Raw genomic sequence first — 19861 nt, 5'->3', positions numbered from 1 at the left:
AGGGATTTGGTTTTTGTATAATTTTGTATTGAGAGTGAAAAGCCTCATCAATGGCAATCTGTTTGCTGTTACTTGTGTCTTTGGAGAATAAGTCTTTTCACATAGTTGTAGTTGAAATGAGTACGGTGGTGAACTTTCCAAACTCAAAGTTTTCTATCTGTCCATGTTGGATGCAAACCACTCTTGTGTTTTTGTGTTAGCACGTTCATCTCGCTACTCTGAATCACTTACCTAATGTTTTCATGCGGTATTTGAGTCGACTGACTTAGAACACTTGTTTATAATCATGTTAAGCTGTGAAACCATCTTCTGATGCCTGTGTCCTCTTCCAAATTTTATGAGATATTTCAATTCTGGGGCGTTTGTTTAACATTCTGTGAAGCATTTATTTATCTGCAGTTATTTGTTGGGCACTAGCTCTGGGTTGTCTCCACGGACCATAAAATTAAGTATGATAGAAATCCCATCCATCCAGACTGTGGCTGGTAATTGCCTTGAAACCTGAAGGCATTACTTATAGTATGAGAGAGAAAATGAAAAAATTATACATAGGTTCAAAGAAGGAAAAAAATGTGATCCACTTTAATTCACTAAAAAGAATATTGCTATCTTATACAATTTTAATGCCATAATAAACACCTCATTTCCTCAAGATTAAGTTTAAATTACAATTGTAAAAATATATTTTAGTTTAAAAGTCTATCTTATAGCTTCCATATTTAATTACATCAAATTTACATTCTTTTTTTAAAAATCTCGTTTGCGCTTGTCTTTGTGGTTGGGTCTCTGGGAGGGCTTCTGTAATGATTAGTTTTCTACTGTAGCACTTTCTTCATGGCCTACTGTGAGCCACTGTTATAAAAACTGTTGGCTAAAACCATTGGTGTCTATGTCTTCTCATAAAGTAGCTCCCAAATAGGCTTTGAAAGTTCATATCTCTGAGAAACTCCCTAGATACTTCAGATTCAGTTCATCAAAAACCAAATCCATTATGGCTTACAGGCTCCAGACTTTTTCTACAGAATTTCGCATTTTCTAACAAACCATTGTATTGGTAAATTTAAAAAGTTATAATATGTATGTCTTCAAACAATTGAACAGGGCCTTTACTTTCCATTATAACAAATGAGAGGCCAACCTTGTATGCATGGAACTTTGACTACCTTAGGAAGTTGGGAAGGTCAATTTTGGAGAAGGTTCCATGTGGTGCTGAGAAGGTATATTCTTTTGTGTTTGGGTAAAATGTTCTGAAGATATCTTGTAGATCCATCTGAGTCATAACATCTGTCAGTTCTCTTTTTTCTCTGTTTAGTTTCTGTCTGGATGACCTGCCCATTGGTGAGAGTAGAGTGTTAAAATCTCCCACTATTTTTGTATGGGGTTCTATGTGTAATTTAAGTTTTAGTAATGTTTCTTTTACAAATGTGGGTGCCCTTACATTTGGGTCATAGATGTTCAGAATCAAGACATCATCTCTTTTGTTAATGTTCTGAGGACACAAAATCCTTTCAAATTGGCTGGTCTCAGAAATGACTCTGGCAGAATGTTCCCTTTTGTGTAAGTTATTAAGTGTAGAGGATGACCTTCACCATTCCATTCAACTGGTGTATTTCTGACCTGGGTTGACTTTGCCGTACAGCCAGAAGTAGACTGTAAGCCCTGCCGTCTAATTGGTCCATAGGGGAGGACTTGCAACCCATTTCCTCCTCAATGTAAAGTCCTGCTGCTTTCATATGAAAGACAAGGAACAGCCGATGTTATATTATCTAGGTCTCTTTTTGACAGGTAATATTTATTTCTTCTGAGAGCATGTACAAGGAATCTTTGAAGAGTTTTCAAAGTGTGAAACACATGATTAGTGCCTGTGCTCACAGTGTTGTACAATAGATCCTCCACATTCATCCTTCCCATCTAACTGAGATTTGGTGCCCTTTAAAACCCACACCTCCTAGTAATGATCTTCTCCTACTTCAGCCCATGTCGAGAGCAATACTGCTTTGGTTTTTAAAAATACTGAAAAAAAATCATTATTATTTTATTTTATGTGTAGGTATGTTCCCATGTATGTCTGTGTACCATGTGTGTCCCTAGTGCCTGGGAGGCCAGAAGGATACTCTGGAACAGGAACTACACTTAAGTGTTAGCTACCATGTGGATGCCAGGAATCAAAATTGGTCCTCTGGAAGAGGAGACTGTGCACTTAACCTCTGAGCATCTCTCCAGCCCTAATACGAATCTGTTCTTAATAGTTTAACAATCCTAGATTCCACACACATGTGAAAGCATAAGTTTGTTTTCTTTTTGTGCCTGGCTTATTTCACTTAGCACAGTGTTTTCCAGGTTCACTCATGTTGCTGCAGGTGGCAGAGTTTCAGTTCTGAGTTTGAACCCAGAACTTCAATCATGTTACACAAGCATGTCCTTCTTCCCTCAAATTGCTTCTTGCCAGACATTTTGCCACTGAAAAGAGAAAAGTAGCTAATACTGATGTTTTTAGAGATGGATGTCTCCCAGCATTGTGAGTGGTCTCTTTCTCAAACTCAGAGCAACAGGTTTTTACCTAAGACCAAGAATTTACAGAGTCTTCTACTGTTGTTACTTAGATCTATCCTTTGCACCCTCATGGTCCTCAAGGTGCTCTGTAGCATTACAGTGTATGGTGTTTATCTCTTCATGGTTCTCCCACCTTTGAAGTTGATGAGAACAGCTTTCTTCCCCCTACTGTGGTGAGGTCTCCTGCTAAAGCCAATGAGAATGACAGAAGATCACAGTGTAGCTTTTTAGAGACAAAGAAGAGAGGCTCCCCTCTCAACTGCAGAGCTACTGTCCAGAGGGTAGTTGAAGACAGAAATAGACCTTTCTTTTTTTTAGACAGGGTTTCTCTGTGTAGTTTTGTGCCTTCCCTGGAACTCGCTCTGTAGACCAGGCTGGCCTCGAACTCACAGAGATCTGCCTGCCTCTCAGATATAGATCTTATGGAAGGAACAGCATGGGGGCACCTCATAAACTATCAAGACGTCTAGGGTTATTCAAAACAATAGTCACAATGTTAGTCGGCAACAGCAAGGCCATGGGGTCTCAGACATAATGACTTTCTACAGCTACATCCCTACCATTCAATCAAAAGTCTTTTGAAGCCAAGAGTTTGGCTAATTCAGTTTCATCTTATGTTCATTGAATAACCATGAGTTGCATGTCTGTGACATTCTAGAGAAAAAGGGATTACTCTGATGTGGGAGGGTAATGGGAATAAATGACCAACCAACTAATAGTTGGTTGTCTTCCATTTCTTTGGCATGTGGGCAGTGGACGCTCTACTTTGAGTTTGGAACTGTGATGTTCTCCCGGTCTGGCAGAGTGTGATACCCTGTTCTCCTGGGATTCTTAGCAGTTGCAAAACCTCAACTCCCAGTCAACCACCTGATCACATGGGCAAACGTCTTGCACCAGCTCCTCGCTACTACATTACACACAATGGATACAGATGACCTCCTCCCCCTCCTCCTCCTCCTCCTCTTCTTCTTCTCCTTCTTCTGTTTTTGTACTGCCAGGGGTTCCTAGGGCCCCACACATGCCAGACAAATACCCTGTTATTGAGCTATTCCTCAGCCCTCTTTTAGTATTTTTTTACTTGTTACTTTGAGACAGGATCTCATTAAGTTAGGCTTGCCTTGAGCTCCTTCTGTAGTCCAGGTGGGCCTTGAACTTGTGTTTCCCTTGCTTCAGTCTCCTGGGTATCTAGGGTTACAGACTGTGCCAGCAGGCCTGGCTGATATTTGCAATTTTCAATGGATTTAGCCGAACCTAACTTCATGAAGTTGAGGTATACTGGTATTTGCTCATGCTATAATGAAGATAACGCTTGACTTATTGTGAAAAGATGCAGGAGCACTTTAAAATGGGATGCTTGTGGATATGTTTGTTGTCTGAAAAGGTTAGTTTCCTGAGTCAGGCCTCTGCTGTGGCCTCTTCCCCCTCAAGGGCAGTTTGGCTGCTATGATTAAGCCGGTGGCAAAAAGGGAATTGCTCCCTTTTGATGATCTCATTTGATGACTACAAATCCCCAGTAAATAGTAGATGATGACAACTTAAGTATCATAATAGGAACAATGAAGACAGAGTACAGAAAGCAAAATGTTTGAATGCGACTGTAATGTCACAGAAAAACAAAGAGCTGGGTCAAGTTGCTTCTTTTGGCATCGGCATCTTACATTTTTGCTGCTTGAATAGTTAGTTCTGGTATATTTCTTGGAGGAGGAATTTTGCTTTTAAAGCTGTCAGTTCAAATAATAATCAGAGTTTCTCCAAATATTCATTACGTTTATTTGTGAACTGCAGAGCCCTGCTATGGAAATATACCTGCCGTAGTGAATGAACTATGTGTAGTCGAAGAAGTGGAGGCAAGGGGAACCTTTTTTTTTTTTTTTGGTTGAAATAGGGATTCCATATTTTGCAATAATAATCCTTGACTCCAGTGCTTAGCTCTACAAGGGTGACTACATGAGGACTAAATTATAAAGATGAAAGAAATGGCTGCTGGACAGATGTCCTTGCAGATGTATTTTTGTGTAAGTCTGCAGTGGCCCGTCTGCAGGACAGGGGTCCCCACAATCTTTTGTGCTGTCGACTGTTGCCAGATACTAACGCATGAGTGCTCTTTGTGCAAAACCTCCCAGATTCATCAATTACATAATTAATTGTTGATTCTGACTATGAATAGTCCTCAGTTCATTCTTAGTAAGAATAAGCTGGCTGTGGGTGTGCATCTCTCCCTGGCGAGGTGTGTCCCTTGTTTGGTTCCTTCTGAGCAGCAGGATCATGGGCATGTGTCTCATCGTATAAGCTAGGTACTTTGTATTTATGTGTATTTGTTTTTTTTAATCTCCTCGCCCCCCAGACTACAACAGTTTCAAGGCAGGGACTTTGCTTGCTTCTTGCCAGTTTATTTGTGGCTGGAGAAGTGCTTGGCATGCACTAGGAGTACAATAAGGATTTGTCATGTGAGGAGAGAGACCTCTGTGGAAATCTGACCCATGGTATGTGGGGCTGTGGTAGATGGGGCTCTGCAGAGTTGACACAGATTAGTTGAGAAGATGCTTGGGCTAGGAGACAGCTGCTGGTGGGAAGGCACTTGAGCCTGGGGTGAGGTAGATCGAGTTAGAGTCCAGCCTTGTCATTGACCAGCTCTGTAGACTGTCAGGGAAATGACCCCACCGTGTTTCCTCAGCTGTGAATCTGAGATAATGAGTTGTAGGCAGAGCAAATGAACTAGTGCCTGAGAATGGGCTGAGGACAATACTGGGAGGGTTATCGTCGCTCAGTCAATACTGAGCACAAAAATACATGGACAGAAGTGAATGTGAGAGTGTTCACAACAGTGTCACCCCACAAAGGACCGAAGACCATGTGGGAAGTAGCATCAAAATGAACAACAAACTTTAAGAGAGGAACCAAAGGAAACTTTGGAAAGGCCAGCCCTGCCATGTCTTTCTTCCCAAACCACTGAGTAGGCCTGTGTACAAAGAGCTTAGCTTCTTAACCTCCCAGATCCAAAGGCCTTGGAGACAGGGCAAACACATGCAGGGCCATTGCCAGGGGAGATCTGTGAGGCGAAACCACGACTTCAAATGCATTTGGGGCAAATTAGGGCAAAGCAATGGTCTGTGATACAATCTCCTCTCCTGTTGTGGTGTTTAGACTAGTAGCCCTCTAATTAAATGTGCAATTGTATCAAGGCAATTGGAAGCCCCACCTAGGCTTCCTATAAGGTATTAGACAGCAGAGAGCAAAATTCTCTAGAAAGCAGATTTTTTTTTCATTATTTTTAATTTGAACAGCTCCTGCCTGTCAAGTGATGGCATTACATATTTATTGTGGTTTTGTTACCACTTCGATTTTATTTTAAAAAAAAACAAACAGATTTTATTTAATTTGAAGAAACATTTAAAAGAAAGCACTGTTGAAATAAGTGCAAGACAAATGAAGCACACTAATAATACATTGCATTGATAAAAATGAGATAATTTGTGATTAAAAAAGAAAAAGAATGTTATTAATAAAATAGAAAAACCCAGTGCCAAGTGTCTAGGAAGTGAATCTGGACTTCTCCCTCCCACAAACTCTCAGATTTTCTTCTCAGACAGTCCAGGCCAGTCATGAATCTCATCATTATTTCTTAATCTTTTTAGATTCATTTATTTTATCTTATATGTATGAGTGTTTTGCCTGCTTGTAGATCTGTGCACCATCGGTATATCTGGTGTCCTTGGAGACCAAGAGGTGTAGGATCCTCTGCAAGTGGAGTTACAGATAGTTGGGGGCCATCATGTGGTACTGGGAATTGAACCCCTGCTCTTTGGGAAGAACAGCCCATGTTCTTAAGCTCTGAGCCATCTCTCCAGCCCTGACGATTATCATTTTAAGGTTAGTTACAGAGAACCTTAGGTCATCTATGCTGGTTTAGACAAGTTAACTGTTTATTCTTATTTTGTATTTAAAATAGTCAAATACATAAGAATTTTGACTCTCCCTAACTCCCGATAAAATAGCACTTAAAATTTGCAAATGAATGTGGTGATAAATTGTGTACCCTAATAAAGCTTGCCTGAGAATCAGAGGACAGAGCCAGCCACTAGATTAGACATAGAGGTCAGGCAGTGGTGGCACACACTTGTAATCCCAGCACTTGTGAGGCAGAGATCTGTCTGGATCTCTGTCAGTTCAAAGCCACCCTGGACTACATGAGATTGACTCAGTCTAGGAGAACCAGACTGTAGCTAGAGTTTTTCTCTCTGGGTCCCACCAAGTCCCCGCAGTCCCGTAGCCCACTTATAAAATAAACATACAGACTCTTATATTATTTAAATTGCTCAGCCATCTAGCTCTTACTCTTATATTCAGTCCATTTCTGTTAATCTATATGTGGCCACGTGTTCCGTGGCTTCACCTGCTGCCTTTACATGATGCTCCCTGGATGGCAGGCTGGCGTCTCCTCCTCTCTGCCTTCCTATTCTCTCAATTCTCCTCTCTGCTAGTCCTGCCTATACTTCCTGCCTGGCTACTGGCCAATCAGTGTTTTATTTATCAATCAATCATCCACAGCACTTCCCCCTTTTTTTTCCAAAAAGGAAGGTTTTAACTTTAACATAGTAAAATTACATATAACAAAACAATTATCAAGCAAGAATTACAGTTATAATATTAAAGAAGATATCCTATCTATCTTATATTTGTGAATCTAAGGTTTTATATTTAACTTATCTTTTATCATAACTGAGGAAATTATAACTATCTAGTCTTTAAGTATATCAAAGACCCCAGAAGGATATACTATTATCTGAGAAATGGGAGAAGGATGCAAGTAACTTTTGGGAGTCTTGTAGGGTAGACAGAGACAGCTGGCAGCCTGGCCAGTCACCTAATGTTCCTTTGTAAAGTTGGGGCATTGGTCTTTAGCCCACAGGCCTAGAGTCTCTCAGTCATTTCTCTCTGTGTCCTGTAGAATGCCTGGCAGTTTCCTCTGTGAAGCAGGAACCTGAAGGACCATTCACCAAACAAAGTTCAGTGGTCACCTTCCAATGGATCCTGCATGTCCAGTTGATCAAGCAGTCCAGGCAAGAACAGTTTCTTGCCCAAATGGCTATTTTTGCCAACATGAAGATAAACACGATATGGAGTGTCTTCAATGCCCATTGTCCTCTCTGAAGTAAATTGGTGCTGCCAGGAGCAGACATGTCTCATTGTCCAGAAAGCCTAAATTTTTAAAACATTTTAAATGCCATATTCTGTAGGTCTTTGAAGTGTTTGAAGATTATCTGCCTAATTGAATTATATCTAAATATACCTAGAAAACAACATGACTATAAGTTTGACTATCATAGAAGACTAATTATTAATCTGTATTTCTTAGTTATCCATTACAATTTAAGTGAGTTACATAAGCATAATACCTCAAATGAGAATAGAAATATATATACAGTATAACAAAATTAAGTTTAAACTTGTATCAATAAACTAAAATCCATAGCAATGTAAAACATTTTAAACAAGTTGTTCCTTAAAAGTAGATTCAATAACTTACCCTTTTATCCTATCATATCTATATCATATCCCCTTTTCTTCTTTAGAAAAGATCGCATTTATAATCAACCTGATTTAAATAAAAATATTGGTTTTTGTCTGTTCCACACCAGAGGGCTCTTCTGATATGGGACAAAAGAATTTCTTAACTTTTTTTTTTTTTTTTTTTAAGCAATATGTTTGGGTTTAGAGAAGGAGTGAGCCAATTCCATCTCCAAATCTAGCTTGGTATATTTGGGAATTTGGGTGTAGCTTTTTTTACTCCTTCCTGTTGGAGGTGGCACTATATCTTATGGGGACACAAAGAAAATTTTAGGATTATGGAGTAGTCCGTGAGGGTGTATTGTCTGAACCAGTAGCCTTGAAACTGTTGTGGATGTTGGATCATCTGGGCCATAGTGTTATTGGAGGACCTTTCTGGGGATCTTGGCTAGTCAAACCTGATGTATCCTAATCTGGAACAAATCCATAGCCTCTGGCTTTCTGTGGAAACAAAAGTAGAGCCTCCTTTCCAAAGCAACATATCCTTACATCCAAATTTTGAAGTCAAGGTACCTTTAAAATACACATATTTGTTTAACTCAACAACTTTTACAATGAAATGTTTTTCTGCAGTTAAAAATCCCAAAGACAACACAATCCAGATTCTCTGTGTAATATCCATCTTTATGTGGCTTATTTTTTATATTACCTTTACTGTCACTTTAAAGACTTTATTTTTAAAAACTATCTATTCCTTTATATATATATATATATATATATTCTCTTTTAAGCCTACATACATTTTTACATACATTGTAAAGCGTTTAAAGTCTTGTTCCATTTAAATCTGTCTTATTGTGAATCTATTGTTTTAAACTACAGCATTACTAGGGCTAAAATAGCAACTTTGGCTGGTGGCTCCGCCCACCTCAGCTTCCCACCATGGCGGTGGTACATATACCACCAGCTCTGGGCTACCGCCAGCTCTGGGAGCCATCAACTCTTAGAAACAGTGGTTCTATGCTTCTATCAAAGCAGTGTGTAGCCCAGAAACCTCTTTTTTTTTTTTGTACTAGCCAAGACTAAATCTACCACACAACGTAATGTGCCACTTCTAGACGCCTCATTCCTGCTCTGCCAACTTGAGAGAGACAACTAGGAAGCTGTTTTTAGCTCCGTTTTAGAAACTTTTTTCAGGTTTTAGGTGGAAACTCTTGCCAACCCGTTGTGCGCCAATTGTAGCTAGAGTTTTTCTTTCTGGGTCCCACCAAACCCCGGCAGTTCTGTAGCCCACTTATAAAATAAACATACAGACTCTTAAGTTATTTAAACTGCTCAGCCATTAGCTCAGGCCTACCACTGTCTAGCTCTTACTCTTATACTCAGCCCATTTCTGTTAATCTATATGTTGCCATGTGTTCCGTGGCTTTACCTGCTGCCTTTACATGATATTCCCTGGATGGCAGGCTGGTGTCTCCTCCTCTCTGCCTTCCTATTCTCTCAATTTTCCTCTCTGCTAGTCCTGCCTGTACTTCCTGCCTGGCTACTGGCCAATTAGTGTTTTATTTATCAGTCAATTATCCACAGCACCAGACAGTGGTGGCACATACCTTTAACCCCAGCACTTGAAATCTTATGCCTTTGCTTGGGTATCACACACACCTATATTCCCAGCACTGGGTGGAGAAAGGTATATAAAGTGTGAGGACATAGGAACTAAAGCCTTATTCAGCTAGAAGCTCTTTTGGCTGAGGCTTTTTCAAGCTGAGGAATCCTAGAGGTAAGACATGGCTTGTGTCTTTGTCTCTTTGATCTTTCAGCATTCACCCTAATATCAGGCCCTAGGGTTTTTTTTTTTTAAATTATTATTATAAAACTGTTTAGAATTCGTGTTGGAAATGAATACAAAGAAAACTTCTACAGAAGACCCACCTATAGTTTCTAAGTCTAGCATTGAAATCCTACTATCTAAATCAATGAGATCCCAGCAGGGACAACCTCAATATGACCTAGAAAACCACTATGTTGGGTTCTGAAAGCAATACTCCCAAATCAGGAGCATAGCTATCAGGTGCACCATGCTTTCCCAGGTTAGCATCCTCTGGAATGGGACACTCTATATTAGTCAGTGCATATTCTAACCACTGTCACGGAATTATTTCTAACTAGAGGCTGTGTTTCAGAATTGAGGCACCAGCGAGAATCAACAGTTCACCAGGAACACCTTGTATCAGGCAATGGTTTTCTTCCTCTGGGTCTGTTTTTCAGATTCTCCACCCCAGTTTTGCATTCGAGGTAACTATTCTTCAAGAAGAACTATAATAATCAAACAATAATGTCTGAAAGGAACACTAAGGCCAATTATATCCACTCTGTTTTATATGTGTTCTTCTGCGTCAGACCCGACCTCTAATTTCCATGAGACTCACTCCTAAGTTCTCAGGAAAGAAAAATGCCCCCTGCTTTTTCTTTGAAAATCAAGTTTGATGTAGTAGTAACGATCAATGAGCCCATTTTCAAAAGGCTGATTCTCATCCCTATGGAGGAGTGACTTTTCATGGTGCACAGCGTGGTGCTGGCTTAGGAAATAAATTTCTGCTGGTGAGAATGTGTACACATACAATGCATGTTTCAGAGACAATGGGGCATTATAGGAAAAAATAATATTTGACCCACATGTTGAGGCAGGAGGAATAATGAGAAATAAACACAATTGTCTGTGTATAAAAGGTTGCATTTAGTAGCCTTTGAAAAGAATTCCTTTTTATTTTTGTTGGCCATGGGTCGATTCTTGGCTAGGTTTGTTGAGTGCTCTTGCCCAACCTTAAGTTTTACAATTTTCCATGTCACTTGCAATTATAAAGCAGTCTGTGGTCATTGTACTGACCAGCACTGCCCTCCTAGGTGCCGTCTGCCAACCTAGAATTTATGCATGGTTTTACCATCAACATGGGTTCTCCCTCACTAAAGTCTTCATTCTCATTCACCGCACATTACGTTCTTTCCCTGTAATGTTTCTTCAGTGTTTGTTGTGCTAGGGACAGGTATGGACAATGAGGAAATGTGCCAAAGGGTAGAGTTTCTAAATATCAGCCTCATTCCTGTTACTGGCCCTCTTTGTTTCTCTGAGTCACTTTTTGTTATCTTGTCTGCCTATTTGTCTGTCTCTCCATCCATTATATTTCTATCTAACTACATATTTATGGAAGCTGTAGCTTCTTCATTCGTAATGAGAACATTCATGCTGTAGTGTTAGACTTGAATTTTATGATGTGATTGTGCTTTGGAAAATTAGTTGTGGGATATAAGACACTGTTACTTTTGTCTATATAAGTTATTTGAGATGTTTAAGATTTATAGTCTTAATCACTTCTTGAGAATAGGTCTCTCTTAGGGTTGTGGGGTGTGTGTGTGTGTGTGTGTGTGTGTGTGTGTGTGTATGTGTGTGTGTGTGTGTGTATAAAACTCATATTGCCATACATGTACTATAATCCACATCAGTATCATTTTTCTATCTTGTATTTTTCGAATGACCTCTCAATGTCAATATCTTCTTTGAATAAAGAATGATCTTTTGGTTATCTTAGTTCCAAATATGGTCTACTACCAAGTGTATAGATTTAAGAGGTGATAATCCTGGAAGAAAATGATGTAATAAAAACCACAAGATGTAATGGGAATATGTGAGTACATTTGATATTTATGTAAATTCAGGCTGTTATGGTTTGAAAGCATTATCCACATTTTTAAATTTATTTAAATTTCTTTTTCATTTTACATACCAACTACAGTTCCCTCTCCCATCCCTCCTCCTGCTCCCCTCCCTCCTCCTGCTCCCCTCCCTCCTCCCTCTCTTCCCCACTCCTCATCCCCTCCTCCAAAAGGGTAAAGCCTCTCATTGGGGAGTCAACAAAGTCTGGTACATTCAGTTGAGCAGGACCAAGCCCCTCCTCCCTGCATCAAGGCTGAGCAAGGCATCCCACCATAGGGAATGGGCTCCAAAAAACCAGCTCATGCACCAGGGATAGATCCTGATCCCACTGCCAGAGCCCCCTCAAACAGACCAAGCTACACAACTGTCTCCCACATGCAGAGGTACTAGTTCGGTGTCCCGTGAAGGCTCCACAGCTGTTGGTCTAGAGTTTGTGAGTTCCCACAAGCTAGTGTATTAGAAACCACTGCTGGTGGGAATGCAAGCTTGTACAACCACTTTGGAAATCAATATGGTGCTTTCTTAGAAAATTGGGAATCAATCTCCCCCAAGATCCAGCTATACCACTCCTGGGCATATACCCAAGAAATGCTCAATCATACCACAAGAGCACTTGCTCAGCTATGTTCATATCAGCATTGTTTGTAATAGCCAAAACCTGGAAACAACCTAGATGCCCTTCAACTGAAGAATGGATAAATAAATTGTGGCACAGATACACAATGGAATACTACTCAGCAGAGAAAAACAATGATATCATGAGGTTTGCAGGCAAATGGATGGATCTAGAAAAAATCATCCTGAGTGAGGTAACCCAGACTCAGAAAGACAAATGTGGTATGTACTCACTCATAGGAGGATACTAGATGTGGAACAAGGATGACTGGACTGCTACTCACATCACCAGTGAGACTACCTGGAAAACAGAAAGACACGAGGATCGCCCAATGACGGAGAAATGGCTGAGATCTACATGAACAACCTGGACATGAGTGGGAGCAATGAAGGGTGAGGGTCGAGGGAAAGAGAGCCTGTGGGAGCGGGAGATCCCAGCTGGATCAAGAACAGAGAGGGAGAACAAGGAATAGAAGACCATGGTAAATGAAGACCACATGAGAAAAGGAAGAAACAAAGTGCTAAAGAGGCCCACAGAAATCCACAAAGATAACCCCACAAAAGACTGCTGGCAATGGTCGAGAGACAGCCAGGACTGACCTACTCTGGTGATGAAATGGCCAAATACCCTAATAGTTGTGCCAGAAACCCCAACCAAGGACTGAGGAATCTGGATGCAGACATCCACGGCTAGGCCCCGGGTGGAGCGCTGGGAGTCTAATTAGTGAGAAAGAGGAGGGTTTATATGAGCGAGAATTGTTGAAACCAAGGTTGGATAAAGTACAGGGACAAATAGCCAAATGAATGGAAACACATGAACTATGAACCAAAGGCTGAGGGGCCCCCAACTGGATCAGGCCTTCTGAATAGGTGAGACAGTCGATTGGCTTGATCTGTTTGGGAGGCATCTTGGCAGTGGGCCAGGTCCTGGGCTCATTGCATGAGTTAGCTGTTTGAAATCTGGGACTTATGCAGGGACGCTTGGCTCAATCTGGGAGGAGGGGACTGGACCTGCCTGGACTGAGTCTACCAGGTTGATCTCAGTCCTTGGGGAGGCTTTGCCCTGGAGGAGGTGGGAATGGGGGGTGGGCTGGGGGGAAGGGGAGGGGGCAGGAAGGGGGAGAACAAGGGAATCTGTGGCTGTTACGTAGAACTGAATGGTATTGTAAAATAAAATAAAAGGAAAAAAATACAAATTGTTTTATATAATAAAAATATAATAAAAAGAAAAAAATACAAATTGTTTTATATAATAAAAATATAATAAAAAGAAAAAAATACAAATTGTTTTATATAATAAAAATATAATAAAAAGAAAAAAAAAGAAATCACATTGGCCTGACAAGATGGCACACACCTGTGATTCTAGCACTTGAGAGGTTAAGGCTGGAGAATCACGACTTCTAATCTGGGCTACCTAGTGAGACCCTGTCTCAAGAAAAAGATCCAGGAAAAAAAAGAAGAAATAAAGAAAAAGAAAAAAAATACACTACTGCATTTGGATGTGGCATCTTTGGGAAGTCGTTTAAGATTAAATGATGTCATGAGGGTGAGATCCCCTTGCTGCAATTGGGAGTTTTATAAGAAGAATCAGAGAGGTTGAAAGTAGCAAATGACTCCATGTGATACTCCATACCACCACAGAATTCTGCAGCGAGTACCCCCAACAGGAAGGCCCTTACCATGTGACCACTCGAGCCTCCAGGACCATGGGACAAAACAAACTTCTTTTCTTCGTAACTTACTTACTCTATTGTATGCTGTTATCAGCAACAGAAAATGGATTGACAGATGAGAGCCAGGCAGATCTCTGAGTTCCAAGGCCAGCCTGATCTACAGAACAAGATCCAGGACAGGCACCAAAACTCCACGGAGAAACCCTGTCTCAAAAAACCAAAAAAGAGCCGGGCGGTGGTGGCACACGCCTTTAATCCCAGCACTCGGGAGGCAGAGGCAGGAGGATCTCTGTGAGTTCAAGGCCAGCCTGGACTACCAAGTGAGTTCTAGGAAAGGCGCAAAGCTACACAAGAGAAACCCTGTCTCGAAAAACCAAAAAAGAAAAAAAAAAAAAAAAGTAAAAAAGAACATTGCGATATATTCTTTTTAACCTTTTCCTCTCTTAGGGTATTAAGTATTAGTTTTTGGGAACTATCTTTAATATAGTAACACTGGTGTGCCTCCAGGTAGAAGTTACTCAGAATTTTCAAGTCTCAGATCTACCATTTGGTCTTCATGGATGTCCAGGCAGGAAGGCTTTAGTCTTCTGAAACTGAGTTTCCTTGTATGTAATATAAGCCAAATGTCTGTTCTCTGGGCTGTAGAAGTGAGATAGCTGTGACCCAGAAGTTCTGAGTGCCTCTTTTACTTCCAAGTACCAAGCTGGTTCTCAGCAAATGGCTCATGTCTAGATTTTCTGTAAATCATTTTATCTTTTGATGGAGAAACATTTACTGTCAGTTCTTTCAAAGAAACTTTATCATAGCATCATGCACATAATGGTGGCTGGTCTGTCTCCCTGCCCTTCCTACCTACAATGTTTTTTTTTTTTTTTTTTTTTTACACTGGTGTGTTTTAACTTTCATTCCCAAATAACTTGAGTGATATCTTCATGAAGCCTGTCCAAAATGTTCCATCTCTGCAATGTGTGTGTATTTATGTCCTATTATCCATTTGAACATTTCTTGTTCTGCAAGTCTATTTATTTTGTATTTTGAAGATAGGGAGGTACAGGAAAGTGCTATGGCTTAAACTTCTTTGTCATGTTTATGCTAAAGGTTCTGGTGTACAGAGACATCTATTTCCAGTTGTCTTCGAAAGTGGAAACCATGGTTTGATCTTGCACCACTGAGATCAGTACATTTCAGTGATCCATGAATATTGTCTAAAAATGGAGGATGGTGTCTTTTGAAGAAGCATGGGGCTCTTTGATCTAATAGCTACAGTCTGGTCATTTGGGGGATGGGCTTCCTATAGAACCTGGGGAGTTTTCAGAGCAGTTTGGAAAAGTGAGAAAAGAAATGTACTTGGAAGAGGATAAGGAAAGATTTCAAAGTAGACATTGAGCTATAAAGTAGTCTGAAAGAGTGGGCAGTCTGCACTAGAGGGTACATTCATCTTACGTTACAGGTGGAGAGTGTAGTTATGTCATCATACTAAGCTGGCAGGATTGTCTGTCGACACTAACTTTGTGAACATGGAGTTAGCCTTCCATTTGGAGAGGATAATCGCATCATTTCTCAGAAGAGATGTTCCCATTTTGTTGAATTTCCCTGCCTATTTCTTTCCCTCCATTGAAAGAAGGTTAACTGTTTCACTACATTTCTGAAGCTTGTGAATTTTGTTCTTAAATAACAGTCTGCATGAATAACAACAGCAAACTTTAACTTAAAAGTATTAAATGGCTATTAAACCCATACAAGCGTATAGAATACAGTGAAAAATAAAAGTATCTCAAAATTCCATTACATGAACCCATATCAATATTTTGATTTATGTTAGACTAAGCATACAAATTCTGGGATGGAAGAATTGGCTGGGCTGTGGATGTGACATTGCCTGTCAGAACTGACCATGAAAGAAAACAAGGTCAGAGCTCTGAGACGATTGTGAAGTATGTCGTAGTCTGGATTGCAGATCCTTGTGTCATTGTATGTATTTATGTAGACAATTTTTTTCCCTAAAGTGCTGTTTTTGCTTATTGGTTTATATCCACCATTCCATATAATTAAATAGTCTTCCAAAGCATCTCACATACCTAGAATTACACATTCCATTGTCTGTTCATATAGTTTAAATCCATCTCCACTGTTGAAGGCTTGGATTTCTGTCTTTGAAAAATAGTAAGCTACATATGGTCCAGGTACACAAATCTACATTCACAACCATGATTCTTTTCTTAAGATAAATTCTGTAAGTGGCATTGGAGTGTCAAAGGATGTGGGTGTTTAAACACACTGATACATATTGTCCTTCCGAGGTAAGTGGTCCACAGCAGCTCCCTATGCGTGAATTTTCCATATGTTCCTCAGGAAACACCTGCTCTCCCTTTAGAAACATTACTAAATTGATTTCATTGTTATACCCGCATATACTTACGTACATGGTTGTCTGTAGTAAAGTTGTACTGTAATATGAAATACATGCTGCATTGTGAACTCATTCACCTGTCATATTGCATAAGCTTACACACATAGATTTCTTATGTGACTTCTAAATGTAGCTGTCTCCACTTCCCAGGTGCCTGCATGAACATCACTCACAGCCAGTGTCAGATTCTTCCCTACCACAGCACCCTCACACCTCTTTTGCCAATTGTCAAAACCATGGACATGGAGAAGTTCCTCAAGTTCTTTATGAACCTCCATCGCCTCAGTTGCTATCAACATATCCTGCTCTTTGGCTGCAGCCTCGCCTTCCCTGAGTGCATCGTTGATGGTGATGACAGGTACTTTGGAACCAAATCATTCAATGATAGGAGCCCAGTTATCCTAGGGACAAGTGTCCAAGAGGAACAGACCGTCCTGTTACTATTTTTCATTTTTGTTGCTTTTAGGGGGAGAAAGGACCCACAAATGTCATAGCTAACTGCAAGTCTCTGAAATAAATGTATTTAGAAAATACAGATTTTATTTGTTGGAAGAAATTATTTGTATATTAGTTGATGCTATCGGGAGGACACTCAATTGCTGTTTCAATGAGGGTCTGTTAGAAGAAAAAAAAATGCACCCAAATGGATAGCTGAAATGTTTATTGGTGAGACTGTTTATGGAGGTATGGGGAGGGGGAGAGAACAATTAAATGAAGAGAAGCACTAAGATCTCATGATGAGAGGGTATAGTTCTAACAAAGGCTTGAAGAGAAGAAAAGGTTCGAAGCCATTGGAAATTTGCAGCTATGGGTGGAGGGGTCTCCAGACTGCTGGTGTTGTGACCCAAGGCAGAGACAGAGGAGAAGGAATAAATATCCCAACCTCATTCTCCAATCATCCTTTCTGCCAGAGAATTTATTCACTAACAGGGGACAAAGTCGTCCAGTGCAATGGATGAGATCCAGAACCTCACTGAACATCATCAGCTAAGAAGTCCCAAATCATATTTAAATCAATTATGAATGACATTCTAGATGGTTCTTCTCATCAACCTGAGGACCCAGTGCTGGGGTGGAGGACTAGATGTGGAGGGACAAGCAGAGGCTATTCAATATGATAGAAATGATTTTTCAATAGCAGTCAATCAACCCAAAGAATGCCATGGTTATTTGAAGCACTAAATGTGTATTTGGAGAATTTCAAAACATATGCTAAGAACCTATTCAATACAACTTCAATCACTTTCTGTATTGAAATGTTAGGAGCTTTTCAGAATAGTAATAGTAGGTAGTAGGACACATCTCATTTTTCAAGTGTGGTACATCACATGCTATTTGTGATAATTGAAGTATGTATTTTACACACTGCTTAAATTATGTGTGAAACACAAGCAAAAGATGTTCCAGGAAAGCACCTGTTATTTTAATTGCAAGATGCTGCACTGCCATCGATCTGAGGTAGAGCAGGGGCAGTAGACGTTGAACTGTAGAAATAGGAATGTGAGCATGTGCAGAATTCAGCGCAACTTGAATTATCAAGGAGTCAGGCAGAGAGGGGCTTTCGTGGCACACAGAACGAGAAGCTGGATTTGATGTTTCTTGTGGGTTAAAATATGGGATGTTTGTGTGGGCTGTGGATGTGAGTCAGAGACACAGTGCTTGCCTCGTGCCCTGTGCTACCAAAAAAAAAAAAGAAGAAAAAAAAAAGAAAAAGAAAAAGAAAAAAAGAAAAGAAAAGAAAAAAGAAAGAAAAGAAAAAAGAACAAAAGAAAAAAAAAAAGGTCATCAAGAGATGCTTTATTTTCCCAGACTGTGGCAACACAGTTGGTGGTTGAACTGGTTTCCTTGGGTGGCTTTAACCAATTGCCACCTGCTGGGTGGCTTAAATAACAGAAATGTCTTCTCCCACAGTTCTGAAGGCTGAAAGTCCAGGAGTCTGCAGGGCTGTCTGGTTCTCAGGATTCTATGGGGAGAGTTCATTTTCCCCTTTGCTAGTTTCCTATTATTTCTATTCCTTTGTCACGTGCCCATGTCTCTCCAGTTTCTGCCTCCGCCATCACAGAGCATCCCCTGGCTGTCTGCATCTCTTCCTCTTCTGTGTCCTATAAAGATGCTGTCATTGGATTCGGAGCTCATCCACACAACCTAAGATAATAGCTTCACCTCAAGATCCTTAATTATATCCACAAAAACCCTGTCTCCAAGTGAGGTGACATTCCCAGTTTTAGAAATTAAGATGTGGACCTCTTTCTTTGAGGCAGTGGTTGGGAAAACAGGCTAAGGGAGCTGTGTGCCATGACCTCCACATCCACGAAAGAGAAATAATAGTTATACTTAGGTTACAAAATTCATGTGAGGATTTAATGATACATGGGGCTTGGGACACTGCCTGGCTCTTAGAGAGAGCTCCGTAAATGTCAGCAATAACTATAAAGTGGTGATTTGTGAAGGACATGTAGAATGAATGAGGTGGAGACCACAAAAAAAAGTGCTTTTTTTTTTTCCCACATTTGAGGCAGGGTTTCTTTGCATAGCTCTGGCTGTCCAGGAACTCCTTCTGCAGACCAGGCTGGCTTTGAACTCACAGAGATCCACCTGCCTCTGCCTCCTGAGTGCTGGGATTGAAGGTGTGTGCCACCACTGCCTGGCTAAAAAAGTACTTCTAAAATATATGCTATGTGTGAAGAATTGCAAAAATAAGTAAGTAAATAAATAAGCAAACAAGTAAGTAAGTAAATTAAATAAGTAAATAAATAAATAAACAAACAAATAAATAAATGGAGTACTCCATTGCTTAAAACAAAATTACATAAAGTGCCAAAGGTTTTCTTGGAACCGGATTCTCATTTCATTTCTGCTCACTTTCCAAGAATTTCCATTATATCCTTTGAGATGAACTCCTCTGTGGATTCATGCATGCTTACAGAGAGACAATGAGAGGGAGTGTATTGAGAGTCTTGGAACCACTAAGTTCATTATGATGATCCTCTTTATTCTAACTCAGTCTCTGCTTGAATAAACACTTTTGAGCTACCCACAGTTTCCAGGGCACTGTAAGATACCTTTGTTTTCCCCTTGACCTGATTTATCCTTTGATAACTGCACTAATATGAGAGTTTTCCATTTTCTGTTATAATGAATAATAATTTACAGTTACTTTTTAAGTGTTCCTTGGAGACTCATCCTATTATTATTATTATTATTATATTTTGTTTTATAATTGTACTGATAGACTGTGCTTCCTGCTGTCATTTAGTGTAAGTATGGGAACTGCAACCTAATTTAATAAGCCAAATAAGTTCATCAAAGTAAATGTCTTGTAGAAAACCATTATAAGGTCAAACATATTTTTCTTGTGTTTCACTATTTTGTATCATCTATTATATG

The 19861-nt window shown here is 40.0% G+C and overlaps 1 protein-coding gene across 2 annotated transcripts in view; it reads left to right on the top strand.

Annotated features, from left to right (window-relative positions):
- Corin (corin, serine peptidase) overlaps nt 1–19861 on the top strand; it is a 220968-nt gene that overhangs the window by 53546 nt on the left and 147561 nt on the right. For both annotated transcript variants that reach the window (XM_028861320.2, XM_028861267.2), the window contains exon 4: nt 16625–16832. In XM_028861320.2, the coding sequence (XP_028717153.1) occupies nt 16625–16832 (208 nt within the window). The remainder of the gene's footprint in view (nt 1–16624; nt 16833–19861) is intronic.

This window comes from Peromyscus leucopus, chromosome 10, assembly GCF_004664715.2.
Source record: "Peromyscus leucopus breed LL Stock chromosome 10, UCI_PerLeu_2.1, whole genome shotgun sequence".
Classification (NCBI taxonomy): domain Eukaryota; kingdom Metazoa; phylum Chordata; class Mammalia; order Rodentia; family Cricetidae; genus Peromyscus; species Peromyscus leucopus.
Note: the sequence above shows the minus strand (reverse complement) of the source record. Positions and strands in the feature narration are given on the sequence as shown.